Source organism: Petaurus breviceps, unplaced genomic scaffold, assembly GCF_028583685.1.
Source record: "Petaurus breviceps papuanus isolate PSGF00001 unplaced genomic scaffold, PetGlider_PUasm1.0 91041, whole genome shotgun sequence".
In the NCBI taxonomy this organism is placed as follows: Eukaryota; Metazoa; Chordata; class Mammalia; order Diprotodontia; family Petauridae; genus Petaurus; species Petaurus breviceps.
The window spans coordinates 792,551-816,250 of NW_027187400.1; the positions used below are offsets into that span (position 1 = coordinate 792,551).

The 23,700-nt window shown below is 43.9% G+C and overlaps 1 protein-coding gene across 1 annotated transcript in view; it reads left to right on the forward strand.

The window, feature by feature from the left end:
• SNRNP40 (small nuclear ribonucleoprotein U5 subunit 40) overlaps positions 1 to 8,202 on the forward strand; it is a 45,115-nt gene extending 36,913 nt beyond the window's left edge. Inside the window, exons 8-10 of the mRNA XM_069078483.1 lie at positions 1,276 to 1,337; positions 6,469 to 6,572; positions 7,685 to 8,202. Of these exons, the coding sequence (XP_068934584.1) occupies positions 1,276 to 1,337; positions 6,469 to 6,572; positions 7,685 to 7,734 (216 nt within the window). The 3' untranslated portion in view covers positions 7,735 to 8,202. The remainder of the gene's footprint in view (positions 1 to 1,275; positions 1,338 to 6,468; positions 6,573 to 7,684) is intronic.
• Positions 8,203 to 23,700: the final 15,498 nt, after the last annotated feature.

The window sequence follows — 23,700 nt, forward strand, 5'->3', positions numbered from 1 at the left end:
GTCTCTCTTGCCTCTTCTGAGATGGCTCCCCAGCTGATGACATGGTTCTGCTTGCATCCCAGGACCAGAACGCAGAGGGCCTGATGGCCAGGCCGGCTCTGCCTAGGACTGGGATGCTCTCTGTCCTCAGCAGAGATCTCAGCCTTAGCCTGTTTAAGCCTTCCTTTCCCTAGCTTCTGGTGCCATGTACTTAGTGAGCGGGAAACAAGAAGAGCCCTTAAACTTCTCAGTTCCCAGGGAGAATTAGTTCAGAGGAGTCGGATTCCTAGAGTCCTCAAGAATAATGTACTTGCTCTGGGAGTTCACTGGGACTCAAGTTTGTTTTGTAAATCAACTCACGGATTTTTGTTTTTTAAAGAGAAAGAAAAAGAGTTTTAATAAGGACCAAGATGAATAGAGCAAAAGGAGTTTCTGTTTTCAGGCCCAGCAACACTATTTCTCCACCAGATAGAACTCTAATTAGTTATGTGTGAATTAGGCATTTTTTATATTTATTATATATGAGTTATGAAATAGTAACACATTGGTGTTTTAGGTCATAAAATAGAAGTCATAATTGCTGATCATCTTCCTTGGGAAAACAATTAAAATGTAACTTGTGATATTTAAAGGTTCTCAATTATCTCATTTTCAAGCCAGGGATGCTTATATGCTGTGAGTTAGTTATTTTTTTAGCTGTATACATTTTACTTCTCCCTCTACTGGACTATGAACCCTCTAAATACCAGGACCTTTTTTTACTTTCTCTTGCCTGAACATCCTTGAGTTGCTTTGGAAATATGGGTTGTTTAATTGATGAAGGCCTTGGGCACAGGAGAAGGCAGAGAAAGAAAGGAAGTGATACTAAATAAATCATGATGCCTTACAGTGTGCCTGGGTTTGGGCCTGCCTGCCAAACCCAGTTCTCCACACCAGGCTGGGACTCACCATTGGGCACAGGGTACAGCTGCCAAGGAGCCACCCTCAATGACTGGCCTGCCAGGCCTTGGTGTGGGGAGCCAGGGAGGGTCTGATTTACTTAGAGCCTGCCAGTGAAGAGGAAGCATGGTATGGGAAGAAGAACATGGAATCCAAAGTCAGAAGACTTGGCTTTGAGGTTAGGGTCTGCATTCTGGGCCCATCCCCTTGTCCTCTGGAACTCAGCTTTTTTCTCTATAAAATAAGGGGGTTGGATTAGATGGTCCCTAAGGCCCCTTCTAGCTCTGCCATCCTTTGCTTGGTGAGCATTTGAAAATGCTGCTCTTTTCAACCGATACTCTTTGCTCATTGTTGCAGAATCTCCTGAGGTGTTCCTGGTCACCTGACGGAAGCAAAATTGCAGCCGGGTCAGCCGACAGGTAAGAATTATTGCGATGTAAGATAAAAAGAATGATGCCGCTGGGCAGGGATTGTCTCATATTTAATACAGGGACAGAGCGAGAGTGGATGTGGAATGATCACAGTGGTCAGGAAGTGAGACTCTACACAGCTTGGAAGCCTTAAGTATGATTCACAGAAACACCTTTTCTTTTAAAAACCTTGGGGCAGAATTTTGAACTGATGAATGCCAGGCTTCATCAAGGTCCCTTCTGGCCAGGCCTCCTCCAAATGGGCTGAGGGCTAGGGGGTGACAAGGCAGTTGGAAGCTTTCTTTGATGGGTGAATAAACCCTGACATGAGTGCCCTCAGATGTTTCACTGGAGTAAGAGTCCAGGTAAAACAGGTCAAGCTTGCTCTTCTGTGAGAAGGAAAGGTGAGTCTGTATTAGATGTACTTTTAGTCTGCAGTGATCTGCATCTGGAATGGAGGTTGGAGGTTAATAAAGATTCCATTTTCCTGTGGACTGATGAGGCAGCCAAGTTCCAAGTAGGGGAGAGAAAGGAACAGGGCAGCCCCCAGTGACCTGTGCTGCTGGTACCCTTTTGAAGTGGGGCAGCATGGGGCGGCTAGGTGGTGCAGTGAATAGAGCACCAGCCCTAGAGTCAGGAGGACCTTAGTTCAAATCCAGCCTCAGACACTTAACACTCACTATCCATGTGACCTTGGGCAAGTCACTTAACCCCAATTTCCCTCCAAAAAGCAAAAAAAATTTACGGGGTGGCTAGGTGGCACAGTGAATAGAGCACTGGCTTTGGAGTCAGGAGGACCTGAGTTCAAATGTGACCTCAGATACTTAACCCTTATTAGCCGTGTGACCTTGAACAAGTCACTTAGCCCCAATTGCCCTACCTTCCCCCCTCCAAAAAGCAAAAAAAAAAAAATTTGAAGTGGGGCACCAGATTAGGTATGAGCTGAGACAGGTGATCTTGGCCTCCTTTGAGGCCCTTGTCCTATACTTGCTCCAACAAAGGTGTTGTCCTGTTCTGTTAGACCTTGATGAAGACCCCACACCCCCATACCATGCTCCTGGCTGCAGGGGAGGAGGAGGTAGCTCAGGCCCCCAACCCTATATCTCCTTCACTGCTCTCAGAGACCCCGAGAGTCATTAAATTAAGCCAGTGCTACAGGGAAGCCAGAATGCCTGCTGGCCTTACATGCTATAGATCCTTGGCAGTCCACCTCCTTAGGCCCCTGGGAAGTAAGGGGCTCTCTTCTAGCCTTGACAGTGTACCTACTTGAAATTAGAAAAGTTTATTTCTCTTCCTTGACAACTCCCCTGAGATGTAGAAGACAAGTGTCTCAGAATCTTATTGCTAGAAGGGACTCCAGTAGCCATCTGTCTAATACAGCTTGGGCCAGGCTGAGAATTCCCTCCATGATGTCCCTACTGTGGGCTTGTCTGACCTTCCCTTAGAGACCTCTAGTGAGTAAGTGGTCCCAGAGCAGCATGTTCTGTGTGGTTTCTTATACCAAACTCCAGTCTCCCTCTCTCCATCTCCAGCACACTGCCCCCAGTTCTGCCTCTTGGGGCTCTAACCTCTTTTCCCCATGACGGCGCTTTAGATCTCTGGCAGCTGCTAGCCTAAATGTTCTCTCCTCATGACGTGATCTGCGTGCCCTTCCTCCCCTTGCTTGTCCATCCTTGTGCATCTTAAATGCCGGACCCAGGACTAAATGCAGTTCCTCTGACATCACCTCCCTTGGTCCTGGACACTGATTTCCTTAAGGCCCCCCCCTCCCCTCCAAAGCCCTTTCTTACACCCTGCCTCAGGGGATTAGCGAGCCGGTGACTCAATGCTTTTCTGAGCTTGGATTCTAGGTAGTTAGTAAACTTCTGGAGATTCTGTCCACAAACTGAAGCCAAATCTGATTCTTACTGAATGAAAATGGCTTTGATTGATCTTGTAATGATCACATCCCAAATTCTTATTCAGCAGATTACCAACCTTTTTACTTAACTAGATACGCATTTGTATTTGCATAAGCTTTCCTTCAAATCACAGTTTCCTTTGAGCTCCCATTTTTTCCCTCCTTGGGTTGCTTTGAATTGTCTTGTTATTGCCAAGCACTGGTCTCAGGATAACCCCACCTCTGACCAGCTGGTCGCTAGCAGGGATTTTCCTGGACTCTGTGACAGCACCCAATACACTTTGGTACTTTGTCACAAGAACTGAAGGATGACAGAAGGAGCACTGTTCCTGCCACAGGTTTCCATGCCAAAGCAAGGAACTGACAAGGAAGCCGTCTAAATTTAGCACCTAATTGACAGCCACCTTTCGTGAATCCTTCATGTAAATCCTTCAAGGGCTGAGGTTGCTGTTGGCTTTCATGTGCTCTAAAGATGGAGCCCTTGCAAAAAGCAACATTACCGGCTCTGGCTTATCCTTGCTTTTTCATTCAGGAAATCTCCCTTCCCCAAATGATTCCCCTTATTCTCTTAGAGCTGATCCCTGGATTTACAGCCAGAAAGGACCTTTGAGATCATCTCCTCCAACTCATTTTACAGAGGCCCAGAAGGGAAGTGAAATCACGGGGGCATATGAGCTAAGAACAGGTGATGCCCCAGGGTCCTGCTCCTCTTCCATCCTGGTCAGGGCGCCCCACGTAGCGTAATTAAGCACAGTATCTCATACAGTATGCCCACCCACCCCCACCAAGTTAGTGGTGTGGAGGTTGGACTGGAGCTTGGATTTTTTTTTTTTAAGCAAAATGGACATATCGAGGCAGCACCATAGTGCACTGGATACTAGGCCTGGACTCAGGAAGATCTGAGTTCAAATCTGGCCTTAGAAACTTACTAGCTGTGAGATCTTAGGAAAGTCACTTGACCTCTGTCTCAGTTTCTCAACTATAAAATGGGGATCATAATTAAGGATCAAGTGAGATAATATTTATAAAAGCACCTAGCTCAGTGCCTAGCCTATAGCAGGTGCTATATAAAAGCTAGTTTATTGTTCTTTTGTCAAGTGTTGACTAGATATCTAGTCAGTTTTGTTGGGGTTTTGGGGGGAGAGGGGTGCTAATAATACACATCTGTATGTTGTAATTAAAATAATTTATTAGCATTGCCATTGGGTTATTTGTGCACTGCCCCATGAGTATGATGCCTCTTCATTCTTTCCTTCGTGTAGTAACATGAGTTGTTTGAGGGGGGGGAGGGAGGAGACCTGGAATACTCGAAGGAGGAGACTTTTAGAAGGTGATGGCATCCTGAGGGATGCAGCCGGGTACTGGGAAGGTGCAGATGTCCTGTCACTGATAAACTCTGGCTGTCATAAAGAGATACCCCCGAGTCCCGCTGTGTTAGCTCCCATAGGAAGTTGCCTTCTGGAGTGGTAGCTCCAGAATCACTCCCAGGTGTCAGCTGCCCCTGCTGAGATCCATGGGGTGCTTTCACCCTTCTTATCCCTGAGTATTCTCTAATTCAGCACAAAGGCAGCATTCAGAAATCAGGACTCAATTTGAGGTAGTTAAGGCAAAAGCATCAGGAGTGCTTTCGTGACCCTCTACACCAGGGGAGATAAACTGGGGGGTCCGTGAACTTTTTATTTTTTCATAATTTGATCACTCTTGAATATAACTGTTTGTAATCCCATATATTTTATGTTATGCATTTAAAAACATTTAGGGGGCCATAGGCTTCACCAGATTGCCCCAGGGCTACAGGGCTCCTAAGAAGCAAGAGTCTTTAATCAGTAGAGCATGAAGCCTGATCCTGCTGGTTGTACGTGGCCACTGCCATCCCTCCCACCCATCACACAGCTCATTAGCATCCCACACCCAAATCAACCAAGTGGCTTCATCAGAGAAGTGCCCAGATTACATGAGAAACGATCAGCCTCATCCTGGTTATTCCTTTGATTCATAACAATGAATGAAAGGACAGAGATACTGTTTTTACCTCTTGATTGGTACAGTTGGAGTTTCCTGGGCTTCATTAAATGTGTTGAGATACTCCCTGCTCAGGGGCTTGATGACTCAGGCCAGCAAATTATCAGTGACTGTTTCAAATGATAGCAGCAGCACCCACAGGCCCAACCACTGAGATATTGTCCTTTGCCTGTGAAGGTGACTCCCCATCAGTAGGGCTTGTATTCTGAGTTATTTTTTTATTAATGGGGATGAGTTGCTGTGCCCTGGCCATGTGCTTTCCCTCTTACCTTTGTGACAGGTGGTGTCCATTGGCATCTAGCTGGTAGGATCAAGGGTGGCTATGGAACATAACAAAACTAAGATGCCTGGGACCTTTAATTTACCTTAGACTTTTACTTAGCATTGGAACTTTGCATAGTATCCACCTGAGTGTGTCATGTGTCCTTGGGAAAGAAAGTAAGTATATATTGGGGGCAGAGGTAGTTCAGGGACAGAGAGTTGGAGAACAGAGTATAAGTGTGGAAAGAGGGGCCCAAAATCTCATCTTGGCCATTGTTACTTACCTGTGTGACCATGGGCAGGACTTACCTTTTCTGAGCTCTAATTTCCATAAAATTAAGGGGTCAGACTATTTTTCAGGCTCATTCAGTTTCTATTATTCTAGTTACCTATAGAATCTAGTAACATTTGACTCAAACAGATATTTGCAAAGAAGAGATGTCCTGTCCCTTGCTTGGATCCAGGGATGCAATTATATTTGACCATGTTTAACTGAGTCTGCGATTTAACTTTATGTCAATCAGCTAAATTTACTTCCGAGACATTCCAGCCTAGCTGGAGGTTAACAATAGCCAGGTGACATTGGCTTGCTTGTGGGGGGATGTGTGTCCTCTGTCACTACGTTTTATTTTGTTTTTTCATTTGGGATATTATTCATTGAAAATTGCTGCTGGGGCAGCTGGGTGGCGCTGTGAATAAAGCATCTGCCCTGGAGTCAGGAGGGCCTGAGTTCAAATCCTACCTCAGACACTTAGCACTTATTAGCCATGTGACCTTGGTCAAGTCACCTAACCCCAATTGCCCTACCTTCCCCCCTCCAAAAAGCAAAAGCAAACAAAAAAAATTGCTGCTTATGTTTGGGGTAAAAGCTGGAGGGGCATGGCTGTTCCCTGCTTTGCCCTGTTCTTTCTCTTCACCTCTCTGGGCCTAAGACTTACTTGCTCTGATGTCTTGCAGGTTTGTGTACGTGTGGGATACCACAAGCAGGAGGATCCTTTACAAGCTGCCTGGCCATGCTGGCTCAGTCAATGAAGTGGCCTTCCACCCAGAGGAGCCCGTCAGTGAGTGTCTGCACTCTTTGGCAAAGAGGGAGTAGCTCCCATCTCCCTTACGAGTGACTGGGCCTCGTGATGCTCTCCTCCGCTTCATGCAGGGAGAAGGACTGTGCACTGTGTTCCCTTCCTATACCAAGAGTAGCTCTGAGGTGTACAGTCCTCCTCCTAGGTGCCACTGAAAACCACACGACTGTATCTGATGGGGTTGGGGGGCGAGGGAATGGGGGAGGGATGTGGGGGTCAACAGCTCCCTCTTTGTCCTGTTCAGCCCATACTGTGACCATAAAGAGCTTGGAGCTCCAAGAGATTTAGTGACCTCAGTCACCCAGCAAAACTTTAAATGCCTGTCTCTGTGCCAGGCTGGTTGCTGGGTGCCAGGGACGCCAGTACAAATGTAAGATGCTCTCTGCTCTCAGGGAGCTTACATTGGGTTCTGTGTCCAAATAGCTTGAGTTCATTAGGTTTAATCCATATTGCATAGATTTTAAATCTCTTAATATCTAGTTCAATGGAAGTTACATTTTAACTTTCCTTGGCTGGTTTGCTTATATAAAGGACCTTATATTATATTAAGAAAATACCTAATTTTTCCACTGATATGATTAACACATGGATTTGCATATGTTTGGGTTTTGACCATGCATTGCTGCGTGTATGATAGAAACCCTTCCCTTCCTGCTGGAGTGCTGGCACCCTAGGAAAGGGATAGAAGCAGTTGTAACTTGGTAATTGTTTACAGCTTGTTCCAGCACATTAGTCCTCAGAATTGTGGGACTGGAAAGTTAGGCAGAACCCAGCTCTTCTATGACTAAATCACAGAGGTCACTTTGAAGAAACTGGGTGAGTGTGGGGGAGTTTATTCTTCATTTCACACATGTTACTTCCCTGATTTCATCTGGGGGCCAGCCTGCAACTTGAAATATGAAATAACATTAGAGGTGCAGTTTTTTTAAAAGTTAGGCAAAATATCCTGTGAATCACTCACATGAAGGGGAGGAGAATGGAAGCTAAGTCTAAATTACTTTTAGATAAGAATAGGCTCTTGTTGCCAAAGCCCCTGCATTCTTCCTGACTCTTAACTTCCTATTGTCTTGTCCTTTGTTCCTTCCCCCCTGCAGTTCTCTCTGCCTCAAGTGACAAAAGACTTTATATGGGAGAGATTCAGTGAAGACCTGAAGTGGAAGACTCAAGAGTTATTTGACCTTGAGACCTTGGTTTGCAAAAACGGGATTTAATTGAATGGCGTTGGGCCCTGTGTTCTCCCTTCCAACAAAGACCATTACTAGCCAAAGGTGAAGGGTGAATTTGCTTTCTAAGATGGCCGTATTTCCAAGGTGACATTTATCCCGTCCTGACCAGGGTGGCAGAGGCAACCTCCACTTACCTCCAGAAACCATACACTGAATTTCCTGGGTTTATTTCTGGAAGAAACAAGGCTTCTTCCAAGGGACCGGCATTGTGTTAGTATGTATTTCCCAACACAGGCAAAAGGTTGGGACAGGAAATTTGAACGAAATGTGTTAGGTTTTTGTTTTGTTTTATTTTTTGATTCAGTAACTGGCTTGTATGATATTTTCTGTCACTGTTTCTCTAAGTCATTTTCTATGAAAAGCTGAATAGATGCCTTTTGACAAGAGCTGTGTAGATGGAATTTATTGCTGTCTTTTCTTGGGAGCATGAACACCATAAATCAAAGCTGGAGCTGTGATGTGGACAAGGATACAATCCATATAGGCTTCTGAGAAGCTTGTGACTTAGATTTTGTTTTTCTACTCTGTTTTGGAGAGGTTCACTCTACACCATGAAAATGACAAACCAGGAATTTGTCAGCAACCAAATCCCTTTCTCCTGTTGGGAACCAAGCAGCCATAAGGTGATAAATAAAACTGGCAAAGGCTTCTTGCTCAGGGTCTTTAGTGGACAAGGCCTGGGCTTGCTCAGGCCTGCCACTGCCCCTTTCTGTTGGTCACTGTTCCCATGGTTGGCAAACTAAGGGGAACAACTCATTAGGGAGGGTATCTTTTGGCTTGGAAATCAAAACTCATTGAAATGGAATCTGCTGACATCATTGTTCCATTGCCATAAATGATTCCAGTTCATCAATGCTCCTGTTTCCTGAAGGATATTAAGAAATGCCCAGAGGTGACTAGGTGGCACAGTGAATAGAGCATGGCCCTGGAGTCAGGAGGATCTGAGTTCAAATTTGGCCTCAGACACTTAACACTTACTAGCTGTGTGACCTTGGGCAAGTCACTTAACCCCAATTGCCCTCCCTTCCCCCTCCAAAAAGAAATGCTCATAGGTGTCACAGGGCCAGTCCTTACACATGCCAGTGCCTGGCTCAGTCACCCACATTTCTAGAGTGCTTTGAGGTCTTTAGGGTGCTTTCCTCACAACCCATAGAGATAGAGAAATCTATCCCAATGACATTTAGACAGGTATCTTCAGTTGCATGGCCCTGGTAATAAGGAACTTTCACAGCACAAACCCATACCAAGAGTATCAAATTTTCCCTGTCTGTATGAAAGTCTGGGAAATCCAGGTCCCTGATAGCTCTGGAGCTAAAGGAAGGGTGGTTACCCTGGGCTGGGGGTTGCTGAACTATACAATGTAGGACCCAAACAAACCAGTCACCAGGCCTTCCCTCTCCAGGGCCATTTTAGCTGTTTCCACAACTCATTCTTGCCTTGCCCCTCCACTTGACTTTATGAAAGTCTGGTCCACACACACAGTACTCCTAGTATGGCCCAGCCATCATCACCTCTCATCCTCACTTCCTCTCTACCCCCTCCACCCCAAGTTGTCAAATGTTTTCGTTGCTTTTTTAAGGCTGCCAACCCCTGATTTTGTCAACAGGAGGAGGAGGAGAGGTCCTGGAAACAGCCAAGATCCCTGTACCTGTTCATGGCTTGTTCCTCAGACTTGGCCTCTCCAGGCCTTGGGGGAACCACCCCCTGTGTGGTGATAAAGAAGAGGAAATGGTGACAGTGGTGAGAATGTAATCCCAGGGCCTGGGGAATAAAGATTTTAGTATAAACTTCCCCAGAGGATGTAAAATTGCGTCTCACTTTAGGAGAGATAGATGGCCCCCAAATGAGTAATAGCATTTCTGGTTTGCTATTAATTTCCATCTATGACTTTCACGGCCTCCAGCAGCTAATACTGTTGGCACTTAAAAAGCCAGCCTTCTTTTTCAGATAGTTGTTGAGTGGGTGGTTGTTTCAGGGTTTTTTCCTGCTTAATAACCCGAAGATGCGTCTGAAGGCCAATTCTTTGTGTGTGTAGATCCTGCTTCCCCACCAGTAGGGTTTGAAGCCCTGTTCTAATAAAGGCTCAAACTGGTCAGCTGTGTGCAGGCTAGGCCTGACTCCTGTCTTCTTTCAACCCTGTAGTGAGTCAGGGTCACCAGATCATACTGCAGAGCTCCAGAAGTTCAGATCTCCCAATGGCTGATTTCAGGGGCTCCACAGTGACCCACTTACAATAGTTGTATGTTAGCAAATCTCCCATTCACTGGGAGAAAGAGGCCTTCATTCACCTTGACCACCTTCTTTTACAAGGTTAACTCTCCATAAGGGTTCCGTTCAACCAGTGCCTGACTGCCTTGGCTCTTGCCTCTCATCTGGCTGTCCAGGGAAGAATGTGGGTCATAGCAGGAGGAGGAAAGCTGTCATCTCAAGTCAGTCTGAGTTCTGATTGTGGTGGGGAGGTCTCCCATACCAGAGTTTGTCCAGATGGCCTCCTTCCAAATGAACTTGGGATTTAACAACCCAGGATGTAGAGTTGAGTTGTCCAGGGCAGATGGGAAAAACTGTTGGCCACGTGAGTCCTTAGGATGTTTTGGTTACTGACCACAGTCAGAACAAGAGCTAGGTCAGATAATACTCTGTTTTAAATAAATGGTCTGTTTTAAAGATGAGAAAACAGACTAAGAAGATAGGTCTTCTGGTTTACGGTCCATTGTTCTTTCCTCAGTGGTACTCTTGTACCACTTTTGTGTCACTGAGTTTAGGGCATGAAGTAGAGGCCAGAGCTGAGATACAGCTAACCTTCCATGTCCATCACCCCTTCTCTCCTCCCCTCCCTGATTTCTGTCGGCCTTCCTTGCCAGCACTATCTGATCATCACCTAAAAAAGTCAGCTAAAAGACACAGAACAATTTACAAAGAAAGGACACCCACCTTGCAAATAATCACTTGAAAACATGTTAACCTGACCAGCTTTAGTCCTCGAAAACACAAAGAAACACATCACTCTTTAAGAAAAAAAGGGGAGGGGGATAAAAATGTAGACTTATATAAAATACTATTTGATTTTGCTTAACTTTCTTTGTTTTAAGGAAGAGTTCATTGGGAAGTGGGGGTGAAGGCTATCAGGAAATGACTTAAAATAAATGACATCAGTAAAATTTGGAAGTGTTAACCTCTTAAATAAAGGAAATCTGACCTAATTGAAACAACTTTGGTAAAATTTCACATGCACCACATGAACAAATATAAACCAAAAAAAATGACTACTGATGGCATTGTGGAGATACAGGGATACTCACACATTGCTGTTAGAATTGTAAACTGAGAGTTCAAATCTGACTTCAGACACTTAACACATAGTAGCCATGTGACCTTGGGCAAATCACTTAACCCCAATTGCCCTGCCTTACCCCCTCCAAGAAACAAACAAAAAAAAAATTGGAAGCAAATCATTTTAGAGAGCAATCTGTCAGTATCCCTGCAATAGTTACTAAGGTAATTATATGTTTAACCAGTAATCCCTTTACTGCTAATATACCCTATGAGAGGTTTTTAAAAGTACTGTCTGTCTGAAAATATTTACAACAGCATTTATTATAAAACCAAAACAAAAAACCACTGGAAGCAACCTAAATGGTTAATAGTTGGAGAAAGGCTAAGCAAACTCATACTTAAGTGTAATAGAGTATTCTAGTGGAGTTAAGAAGTTACAAATACGAGAATTATAAAGAAATTGAGACGCTGTCACAGGAAAGGCAATGGGAATAAGGTTGAGCCAGAAGAAAGACTTCATGATAAGTAGAAAGGGCAATGGATTTGGGATAAAAGGACCTGGGCTCAAGTCCCACTTCTTTATTTCCCGTGTGATATCAAATCACAACCTCTCTCAACCTCAGTTTCCCCGTTATGTAAAATGAGGAGCTTAGACAAGACTTCCGAACTCATTTCTAGCTCTAAATTAATGGCTGATGTCATTGATTTGCCTTTTTAAATAAATCTGTTTATTCAAAGATCAAGCATCAGACAGATTGGAGGGGACAAAGGAATGATTCAAATAAACTGGAGATTTGTAGGTTTCCCCTCACTGCCCCTCCCCCCTCAAAAAAGAGACTCATTACCTGACAGGCAAGTCTTGAGTCTCTAGGAGCCTCAGTTTCTACATTTGTAAAATAGGGATGATACCTTAGAGAGTGCTTGGCACATAATTGATGCTAAATAAATATTTAACTATTTCAACTGTTCAAGTATTATTATCTCTATTCTTCTCCAATGACATTTTTGGATTAAGTATCCTGAGATGGTATCATAGTGAGTTTCCTGTAGTTGGCCACAGGAGACTAGAGCTGAGGAGATAGAGCTGATGATTGAACCCAGGAGAGGTGATGAGATCACCTAGGGAGGAAGTATAAGTAGAGAAAAGCTGAGAGCTCAGTACAGAGCCTAGGGGGATACCCAGAGGGAGTTGGGGGCAAATTATTGATGATTCAGCAAAGGCCACTGAGGAAGAACTGTCAGAAGAACGAAGAAAAAAATACCCAGGAAGAATGGTAGTGAACAGTGTGGGAAAGAAGCTACGAATGATTAGGAGGGAGAAAAGGCTATCTGATTTAGCAATTCCTGACTCCATGTCTGATGCTTTTATCCACTGCCGTTTAGGCTTTCTAAAAAGCACCAGGATTGCGCATGGCTCACCTGATGCTTTTAGGAACTTAGTTCTGAGGGTTGACAATCTAGCATGGAGTGCTAGGCAGTTGTGGGTGGCTTTGCGACTAACAAGCTTGGGGTAAGGCTGCCCTCAAAATTAGGGCTCTCAGGGGCAGCTAGGTGGCAGAGTGGATAAAGCATTAGACCTGGAGTCAAATTTGACTCAGACACTTACTATACATGTGACCATGGGTAAGTCACTTAACACCGACTGCCTCCAAAAAATATAAATTAGGGCTGTGGTCAGTTTTCTAAACCCACCAGAGGCAACATAGTAGAGTGGGAAGAGCTATGGAGTTGGAATCTGAAGATGAGTTCAAATCTCTCCTCTGCCATTTAATTCCCAGTGTGACAACAGGTAAGTCAGTGAAATGCTCCAGGCCGGTTTCTTCTTCTGTAAAATGAGGGGCCTAGACTAGATGGCCCCTAAGTTCCCTTCTAGCTTAAATCCTAGAATCCAAATATAGAATGTCAGGACTGGAAGGGACGCAAGAGGTCATCCAGCCCCACTCTCTCATTTTACAGATGAGACAATGGAAGTTTGGCTAGATGAAGTGAATTGCCTAAGGTCACTCAGCTAGTTGAGTACAAAGTTACCACTAAAAACTAAGTCTGAATTCCAAAAGACTCGTGATTGAAAATGCTATCCACAATCAAGGGAATCTCCATCAATTGGGGAATGGCTGAACAAGTTGCAGTATATGAATGTAATGGAATACTATTGTGCTATAAGAAATGAGGAGCAACCGGACATCAGAAAAACCTGGAAAGACTTATATGAGCTGATGCTGAGTGAGGGGAGCAGAACTAGGAGAACCTTGTACACAATTACAGACACATTTTATCTGTGAAAACTAACTTTGATAGACTTGGCGCTTCTCAGCAATACGTTCTAAGACAACTCCAACAGACTCATGACAGAAAAGGCTATTCATATCCAGAGAAAGAATTACAGAGTCTCGGGCGGTTATGTGGCACAGTGAATACAGCACCAGCCCTGGAGTCAGGAGGACCTGAGTTCAAATCTGGTCTCAGACACTTAACACTTACTAGCCACGTGACCTTGGGCAAGTCATTTAACCCCAATTACCCTGCCTTCCCCCTCCAAAAAAAGAAAAAAGAATCAGAGTCTGAAAGCAGATTGAAGCAAACTACTTGCTCTCTTTTGTTTTGTTTCCTCTTCCTCATTCATTCCATTGGTTATAATTCTTTACAACCTGCCTAATGTTTATGTGAAGGTATATGTAGAACATATCGGATGGGGGGGTGGGGAGGGGGTAGAAAATGTGGAGTTCAAAAACTTGTGGAACTGAATGTTGTAAACTAAATGTAAATAAATTAAAAAAGAAAGAAAGAAAATGCTATCCACATCCAGAGAAAGAACTATGGAGTCTGCAGATCAAAGCACACTATTTTCTCTTTTTTGTTGTTTTTTCTTTCTCATGGTTTTTCCCTTTTGTTCCGATTCTTCTTTCACAATATGACTAAGGTGGAACTTTGTTCATCATGATAGTACATGTATAACCTGTATCAGGTTGCTCGCAGTCTTGGGGAAGCGAGGGAAAAGGGAGGGAGGGAGAAAAATCTGGAACTCAAAATCTTACAAAAATTAATGTTGAAAACTATCTTTACATGTAATTGGAAAAAATAAAATACTATTAAATGGGGGGAAAGCTAGATCTATTGACTCTATTCTTGTGTTCTTTCTACTTTACCACTGATCATTTTACCTTGAGAAAATCTTCAATCGTAAAAGGCCATGTAGCATCACAGTGATTTGTCTAAATTCCCACAGCAATTGGATGTTAGGTAGGTGCAGGTCAAGGGGAAGGAACCAGGGATGTTTAATTGTCTATTGGTCAGTCATTTCAGTTGTCTGATTCTTTGTGACCCCATTTCAGTTTTTTCTTGGCAAGGATTTGCCATTTCCTTTTCTTGATCATTTTACAGATGAAGAAACTGAGGCAAATAGTGAAGTGACTTGCCCAAGGTCACCTAGGTAGTGTCTGACAATGGATTTGAGCTCAGAAAGATGAGTCTTCCTGATTCCAGACCCAGTACTCTATCCACTTCACCACCTGGCTGCCCTGTGTTTAGGGAATGCTTAAGCAAGATGAGAGGTGTCTACAAACATTTGAAAGACTTTCCCATCTCTTTACCCTTCTCTCATCCCTTCTCTGTCTCCCCCCTTTCTATTTTTTTTTTAAGCAATCAGGGTTAAGTAACTTGCTCAAGGTTACATGGCCAGGTGTTTCTGGCTGGGTGCTAAGTGTCTGAGCCCAGATTCGATCCCAGATCATCCCAACACTGGGGCTGTGCTCTTACTTGCTGTGCTATCTAGCCAACCCACCCCCATTTCTATCTTTCTGTCTCTATCTGTTTCTCTGTCTGTCTCTGTCTCACTCCTTTCTTCCCTTTTCCCTCCCATCCTCTGCTCATATGATGATGTGATGGAGACAACCAAGGAGGTTGCCTAAGGAGGAAGCCGAGGGAGACTGGTATCACAAGACTTCCAGGACGCATTCTCCAAAATGGCAAGCTGGCAGCTACCAGAGAAGATGACAAACTTCTGGAAATTAAGAACAGACTGATTCATGTGAAGTATCTAGAAATGAAAGATGCTGCTGCCACCACTAGCCAAAACCAAAAGACAGGAACCAGGAATATTTGCAGCGCTTCCACCCTCTTGGATCCTGTCACTGGAACTGAGGAGCAGGGGGCTGACAAACTGGGTGAACACTCAAAGAAACTGGATGCAAAATATAAAAAGCTAGAGAAGTGATGAAAGAATTCATTTTTTTTTTTTAGCACAAAGATGTTCTTCACCTACAAGAAATGTTTCACATGAAATGAAGCATATTGGATGAAACATCTCACTTGTGTGCTTAAAGTCCATAAAAAGAAGGTCATGCTACTGATTGGAAAGAGTGTCCCAGCCCATGAGCTTTGGTGGGCTGTTGTGACTGTGGCTGTCTTTGGTGTGTCTCTAAAACTTGGTCCCTCTGATCTTCACTTCCTGTTCTCTGATTTCTCCTTATGGACTTCACAATGTGCCCAGGACAGAACCTCAGGATGTGGGATCAACTCCCATCTCTGGAGCAGATCCAGGTCAGAGGATCTGGTCTTCCCATCTCTTTCAGTAGCAGGATACTCCTTTCTTCCCTTACCCTCTTTTTATGAATTTGTCAACCTTTGACAGTCTTTGTGTATAAAATCTATTCTGGTTCTTAATGCTGATAACATGTTCTGGAATTTAAATAAATTATCAATTTATAACCTTTTTAAAATGACAGAAAGACTTGTCAAATGGTGGGTACAGTTCTAGACTTGAAATTAAGAAAAAACATGAGTTCAAATCCTTCCACTTAAACTCTTTAGCCCTATGATTTTGGACAAGTCACTCAGCCCCTGACAACTCAGTCAAGAGTCTACAAACAATTTTTTGAAGTGTTTACTATGATCAAGGCACTGTACTAAGCACCGGAGACCCAAAGAAAGGCAAAAACAGGCCTTATCTACTCCATCAGAGTTGGTTTGAGATTTTAATCTGCTTGGGTGATGGGAGGTCCCAACCAGAAGTTCAACAAGCTGAGAAAATCACAGATCCTTCTTGCATCAAGTGGAATATGGATTTAGGCTCTTTCTGGTTGGTCCCAGAAAACAGGATTTGGAGCAATTGGTAGAAGTTACAGAGAGGCAGATTTGGGCTTAATATATAGAAAACCATCCCAACAACAAGCCTGAAAAGTGAGATCACTGTAGGAGTGGTTCTCTAGCCTGTGGATGATAGTTTTCCATTGATGGAGAAATCGCCATTTATACAAAGACAACAAATTCTGATTTTATACAGCTCTGATTGCTAAGGTTGTTTTTCTTTTGTTGGAGCCAAAATTGCTTCCCTATAACTTGGACCTCATGTTCCTCATTATTTCCTTTGGAACTGAGCAATAAAAATCTAAGCCTTACTTCCACATTATAGTTCTCTGCCCATGTGACCACCCTTCAGAAGGTACTTGAAGATTGTTATCTTGTCCTCTCAAGTCTTTTCTCCAAACTAAACATCTATAGTTTCTTCAATTCATCTTCATATGTCATGGCTTTGAGTCCCCTGTGCCATGTGCCTTCCTTACCCTACCATACCTTCCTTACCCTTCCCTTACCATATATTTCAGTTTGCAAACGTCCTTCCTAAAATGTGCTAGCCATAACTGAATACAACACTCCAGATGTAATCTGTTCAGAGCTTTGTCTTGGGTCCTCTTTTCTTCTCCCCATATACTATTTCCTTTGGTGATCTCATCATTTCCCATGGATTCAATTATCATCTCTGTGCTGATGACTCCCAGATCTACTTATCCAGCTCCTAACCTCTCCACTGACCTCCAGTCTCAAATCTCCAACTGCCTTTCAGATATCTCAAACTGGATATCCTGTAGACATTTTAAATATTCATCATGTCCAAAACTGAACTCATTATCTTCCCTCTCAAGCCCTCTCCTCTTTCTTACTTTGCTATTACTATTGAGGGCACCACCATCATCTCAGTCCCCTAAGCTCACAACCTAAGTGTCATCCTCAGCTCTTCATTCTCACTCCCTCCCCTGCCCCACCATGTCCAATCAGTTGCCAAGTCCTGCCATTTCTATCTCATATGTATACCTCCTTTTCTCCTTTGACTCTGCTACCACCCTGTCCCAGGCCCTCATTACCTCAAGCCTCAACTACTGCAATAGCCTACTGACTGGTCTACATTTGTCAAATCTCTCTACACTCCAATCCATCTTCCACTCAAGTGTCAACGTCAAAGTGACCTTCCTACAGCACAGGTCCCCCCACCATTCAGTAAGCTCCAGTGGCTCGACATCACTTCTAGAATCAAGTATAAAAATCCTGTTTGCCCTTCAAAGACCTTCATACCCTCCCTCTTCCCTCCTCACTCCCCACATCTTCTGCCATGCAGTGACACTGGCCACCCTGCTGCTTATTAAACAAGACACTTCATCTCCCACCTCCTAGTGTTTTCAGTGGCTATTGGCCATGCTTGAAACCCTCTCCCTCTTCCTCTCCACCTCCTGGCCTACCTGGTGTCTTTCAAGTTAAAATCCCACCTTCTACAAGAAGCCCTTCCTGACCCCCTCCCCCTTAATGCCAGTGCCTAATCTCTTGGTTTTCAGCAATCTGTCCTGTATACAGTCTGTTCATGTGTTGTTGTTTGCATGTTTTTTTCCCCATTAGGTGATTGGGTTTTAGGGGGGTTTTTGTACCCCCAGTGCTCAGCATAGTCCCTGACACATAGTAGGTTCTTAATAAATGCTTGTTGACTGACTCTCAACTATTTTGTCCTGTATACTATTTTTGTTAAGGCTATCCAATATTACATTAGCTCATTTGACGGATACACCACGCTGCTGACCACTGGGCCCTTAGACCTTTTTCAGATGAGCTGTTTTTTAGCTACCTTCCCCTATTCTGTACTTTTACTATTGATTTTTTTAACCCAAATTTTAGGACTTGCCATTTATACCTATTAAGTTTTATCCTATTAGTATTGGGCCATGATTCTAACCTTGCCAAGATCATTTTAAAATTCCTAATGTGTTAGTTGTCCCTCTCAGCTTCATGATATCCAGTTTAATAAGTATGCCAGCTCCATCTTCATCCAGGCATTGGATTGGGAAAGGGAGAATGATTCCCATATGCAAGCAGAGGAGAACTGATCAGAAGCTGTGGAAGCATAAGCCTTTTAAAAGGACAGGATAAGTCAATGCTAGTGGGAAAATGTGTTGCTTGAACAGAGACCTACTCCCCTCTTTCCTCAGCCTACTCACTCCTTACTTAGCCTTCCCCCTTCCTCACTAAGCTTATCCCTTCATTCATCCTCCTTCTCTTTGTACCAGCAAAGCCTGTGGCTCAGAGTCCAGGGATGGGGAATCTGCAACCTCAAGGCCACATGTGTTCTTCTAGGTCCTCAAGTATGACCTTTTGATTGAATCCAAATTTTACAGAACAAGTCCCCTTAATCAAAGGATTTGTTCTATAAAACTTGGATTCAGTCAAAAGGTTACACCTGAGTACCTAGAAGGCCACATGTGACCTCAAGGCCACAGGTTCCCCAACCCTGGCTCTGACACCCCAAGTCTAGCCTAATAACCTTGTCAAAAAAAGGGGTAAGATTAACTTGTGTAATTTGCTCTTAACTAACCAATTAACCCCAAGCCTTCCCTTGGTAATAATTACCTTTCTTCCTAAGTGTTGATTGCCCAGTTGTCCTTTCAATAATTTATTTTAGAATTTTACCAAGCATTGATATAAAAGCACAATATGCTGTATTCACTTTTTTCCCTTTGCTGAAAATCAGGGCAATATTTGCCCACCTCTAGTCCCATAGCCCCTCTCCTATTTGCTAGGATTTCTTACAGATCATCAACAGTAGTTCAGCATTCACCTGTGCAAGCTCAATGGTACCCTGGGAGGTGATTTGTCTAAGTCAGCTGACCTGGATGCATTGAGCAGAGTCCGACACAATCTTCCTGCTCTTGGGTTTCAATTCCCTGTTAACCATTTTTGTTCTCTTCTTCCCAGTCTAAAGATCATCATCCCTGATACAAAACAAAACAAATGAAAACAAAAGCAATCTGGGCTTTAGACTGAGGTTTACCTTCTCTCCATTATCCCATCGTCCATCCAAGCCAAGCAGGCTTCCCCTTTCTTTGATCTAGCCCTTGGCCCTTCCATCCCTTTTATGAAACCCTTTTTATTACCTTTTTACAGCTTTCCTCTCCCAGGCACGATTCTTCCAGGGCCTTGTCACTCTTGTATTTATCCTCAACTACATGCTTTTGCTCTTATCTCTTCTTCTTTTTCTTTTTTGACTCTCATATGTATACACACATAAACACACATTACAACAGATGCAGAAATATCTAAAATACAATAGAAGAAAAATGTTTTGGTTAAGGAAGAAGGGAAGGCTTTGGAGAGGAAGGGATACCTGTGGAAGTCCAGTGGCAAGACAAAGATCAAGACGACTGGTGATGCCAGTCCAGGATGCAATGGGTGATGATAATTGTTTATTGAATGAATGAATGAGAGCCATCTTATCCCATGAGATAGAAGGAAAAGAAGAGAGTATAGGTAAAGACACAGATCCTTTTTGGAGTGTGGAAGAGCTCTGTTGGGTGGTCTTAATCTTTTCATTGAAGTAGAGAGTAAGCCTCCTTTTCTCAAACCTGTGCCCCTCTCCCACTGGCTTCTGGAGGTGGAGGATGGAGTGGCACTTTGCAATCTGAGGGAGGCTAAGATTTGAAGTAGTCAGTCACACAACCTCAGAGTCAGAAGGACCTCCAGAGGACATCTAGTCTAACCAGTATCCAAACTTGAATCCCCTCTACATAATATCCAACAAGCTTTTCCAGCCTTTGTTTGTAAACTTCCAATGAAGGAAGAACCAGCTGCCTCCCAAGACAGCCCATTCCACTTTTGGAAGACTCTAATGGTCAGGAAACATTTCCCTGGACCAACCTTAAATTGGCCTCCACCTATGGTCCCTAGTCCTTTGTTCTTCCCTCTTCGGCCAGAAGTGGTGGCCATGATAGGGAGTTAAGAAGAAATGGATCCAGAGCTCACTGGGCAGTAGGGTGTACCCAACTTATATCAGTAATCATCAATGTGTAGTTGAACTTGTCTGACTATTTAGTGTCTCAGGTTGCAGGAGCCAACCTATCCTGCTTTTGAATCCTTAACCATCTTTCCTTCTGAAGTCCGGTCACCTACACATTGGGCATCACCCTCTTTCTCAGCATCTCTTCCTTACCAATCAGTTCTTTCTCAGAGACAGGATCAAGTCCAGAATAGTAATGCTTCTTGTTGCTACTTTTACTTGCTGACAGATGAAATTATCTTCAAGATAAGGTAAGAATTTATCAGCTGCTGTGCTCTTAGCAGAAAGATCCCCAGCCGATGTCCGAATATTTCCATATTTCAACTGTATGCTGCCTTCGCATCATTTTTGTGATCTGCCTCAGGAACCCATTATCCATGATCTCTATCTGGCTTGTTCTCCATGACCTGACATCTTACTTCCTATTGCTATGCCTCTGCTCAGGCTGTACCCCCTGCCTGGAATGCTTGCTCTCTCCTCACCTCTGCCTCAGTTCCTGGCTACTTTCTTTCTTTTTTTTTTAAAGCAATCGGGGCTAAGTAACTTGCTCAAGGTTACACGGCCAGTCATCTCTGGGTGTGGTGCTGAGTATGATCCCGGATTTGATCCAGGTCATCCCAGCACTGGAGCCGGTGCTCTTACTCGCTGAGCCACCTGGCCGCCCCTAAGCAATTGGGGTTAAGTAACTTGCTCAAGGTTACACGGCCAGGTGTTTCTGGGTGAGTGCTAACTGTCTGAGCCTGGGATTCGATCTCCAGGTTATTCCAACACTGGAGCCGGTGCTCTTACTCGCTGTGCTACCTGGCTGTCCCTAGTTCCTGGCTACTTTCAAGGCTTAAATTACCTCCTGCTTGATGCCTTCCTGGGACACCCTAGTTGTTAATTATTCTCTCCTCCTTTACTTGACTTTGTATGCATTTCATACTGATTTACCTAGTACATGTTATTTACTCTTCTAGTCCATATAATTTTTCCCTCATAGAATATAAGCTCCCTGAGGGCAAGAATTGTTTCATCTTTGTCTTTGTATTCCTAGATGCTCACATGCTTAATAACTTTTGTAAGGAGATCTCTAATACAACTCCAACTACTTTATGTCCTCGACTTCTCCATTCTTTGACCCACCCCTCTATGCTTCCCCCTATGCTTCCCACCTCAGGCTTGTAGGTATGTCACATAACAAAGACTGGGGCATGTCACTATCTCCTTACCAATCTCTTCCCCTCAAATGACTGGATGAATGGATAAAAATTATTTATTTAGCATGATGTGCTAAGCACTAGAGGAGATATAAATAGAAAAGCAAGAAAGAAACAAGGAAAAGGAAAGAAAAAAGAAAGAGGAAAGAAACAAAGAAAGAAGGAAGGAAGGAAGGAAGGAAGGAAGGAAGGAAGGAAGGAAGGAAGGAAGGAAGGAAGGAAGGAAGGAAAGGAAAGGAAGGAAAGAAAAAAGAAAAGGAAGGAAAGAAAAAGAAAGAAAAGGAAGAGAGGAAAGAAAAAAGGGAGGGAGGAATGAAGGAAAGAAGGAAGGAAGCGAGAGAGAGGAAGGAAAGAACAACAGAAAGAAAGAAAAAGAAAAGAAAACAAGGAAAGGAGAGAGACAATGCAGTCCCTGTTCCCAAAGAGCTCCCATTCTGATAGAGTGAGGTACCACATAAAAGAGATTTCAGCTACAAGTCAGAAGAAGGGCACCTGGTCCTTAGGGTACAAGAAGTAATGCCTCAGGGGCGGCCAGGTGGCTCAGTGAGTAAGAGCACCGGCTCCAGTGTTGGGAGGACCTGGAGATCGAATCCTGGGCTCAGACACTCAGCACCACACCCAGAAATAATTGGCTGTGTAACCTTGAGCAAGTTACTTAACCCCGATTGCTTAAAAAAAAAAAAAGAAGTAATGCCTCCTCTTTCATGTCAGTGATATAACCAATACCCATGTTTTACATTGAACTATTAGATAATACCAAGGATTTCAATGGTGAGCACTTTTTTTCTGAGGTCTTCAGTAGCTGTGGTGGCTGAGAAGGCATTTTCCAGGTCCAGGGTCCATGAGGGTTGCTCCCATTCCAGTCAATCTATGGAAGTTGGGTTGGCAGCAGGGCCAGATGCCTGGAGCCGCCCTTCTTGGGGTTCTTGGGCCCAGAGTCCCCCTGAGTCTGAGGTGGTGGTAGAATTGATTTGACAGCACCTTGGACATGCTACTTTCCCCCACTCTCCCTCTGGCTTCCTTGCTGCTTTGGCTGAGATGGCTTGTTTGCCCATCCTGCCAGTGGTAGTTGGGTGAGTCAGAGAACAGTGGGCCTCTTCTCCACAAGGATTGCCCTTCCTTGATGATGACTGTGGGGGTCAGGCTGGAAGCAGGGCTGGTGGTGGTCAAGGCTGATGTGCCTTCCCATTGAAATATTCCAGCCATTTGTCATATCCCACATCCCAGTGATGCCCATAAAGGCATATTTACCTTCCTGAGTGAAAAACTCTTAATTCACTGTTTATTACATGGACTGACAGACATCAGAGGCATTAATATTATTTCTTCACCTTTTCCTTATCACTTTCTCCTGTGCATTTCTGAACACCTCTGCTCACACCTGCTGTCCTCAATGGTGTCTGGCTTAGCAGCTGATCTGAGCATTTTCTCTCTCCCCTTCCCTTTTAATCAGGTCACCCAGTCTCTAGGCAAATCCATTCTTCCTGGTCCTCATTAGATGCTTGCTATCTCTAGCCAAGATCCTGTCATTCATCTTTCTTACTCCATAATCCAGAAATCCAAATACCATTCTCTAATATCATCTCCTTACCTTACATTCATCTTGCATTTTTTTACATTTTAAGTATTTTCTTAGTGTCTTCCTAGGGGGGAATCCTGTTTCAGATTCTTGTCACAGGTTCATGAGGTTGCCTAGGCAGGGACCATTATCCCAATTTACAAGTGAGGGAAAAAGAGGTTCACTTAAGTGATTTGCCCAAGGCCATTTCGATAGCTCATAAATAAACGGTGGAGCTGGGACAAAAATCCATGTTTCCTGAATCCTAGTCCAGAATTCCTTCCATAAAGCCTGGCACACTGCTAGGTGATGCAGTACATAGAGTGCTGGGTTTGGAGTCAGGCAGATCTGAGTTCAAATTCAGCCTCAGATACTAGTTATGTGACCCTGGCCAAGTGACTTCACCGATGTCTGCCTCAGTTTCCTCAGTTGTGAATTGGGGATAATTATAGCACCCACCTAACTCCCAGGGCTGTTTGAAGGATCAAGTGAGATGTTTGTAAAGCTCCTAGCATAGTGCCTAGCTCATAGCAGACACTTATTAAATGCTTGTTTCCTTTCCCTTCCCTAAAAGCAGAGCTGACCTATTCCAAAATTATGAAGTGGGCCATGCTTCCCAGGTTATTTAGGTATATAGTGAAGCTCAGAGGAAAAGAGAAACAGGCTCTTCTCCAGTTCATTTTACAGATGAGGAATCTGAGATAAACATGATGAAGTGACTTGCCCAGGGTCACACATCTAGCAAGTGTCTGAAGGCAGATTT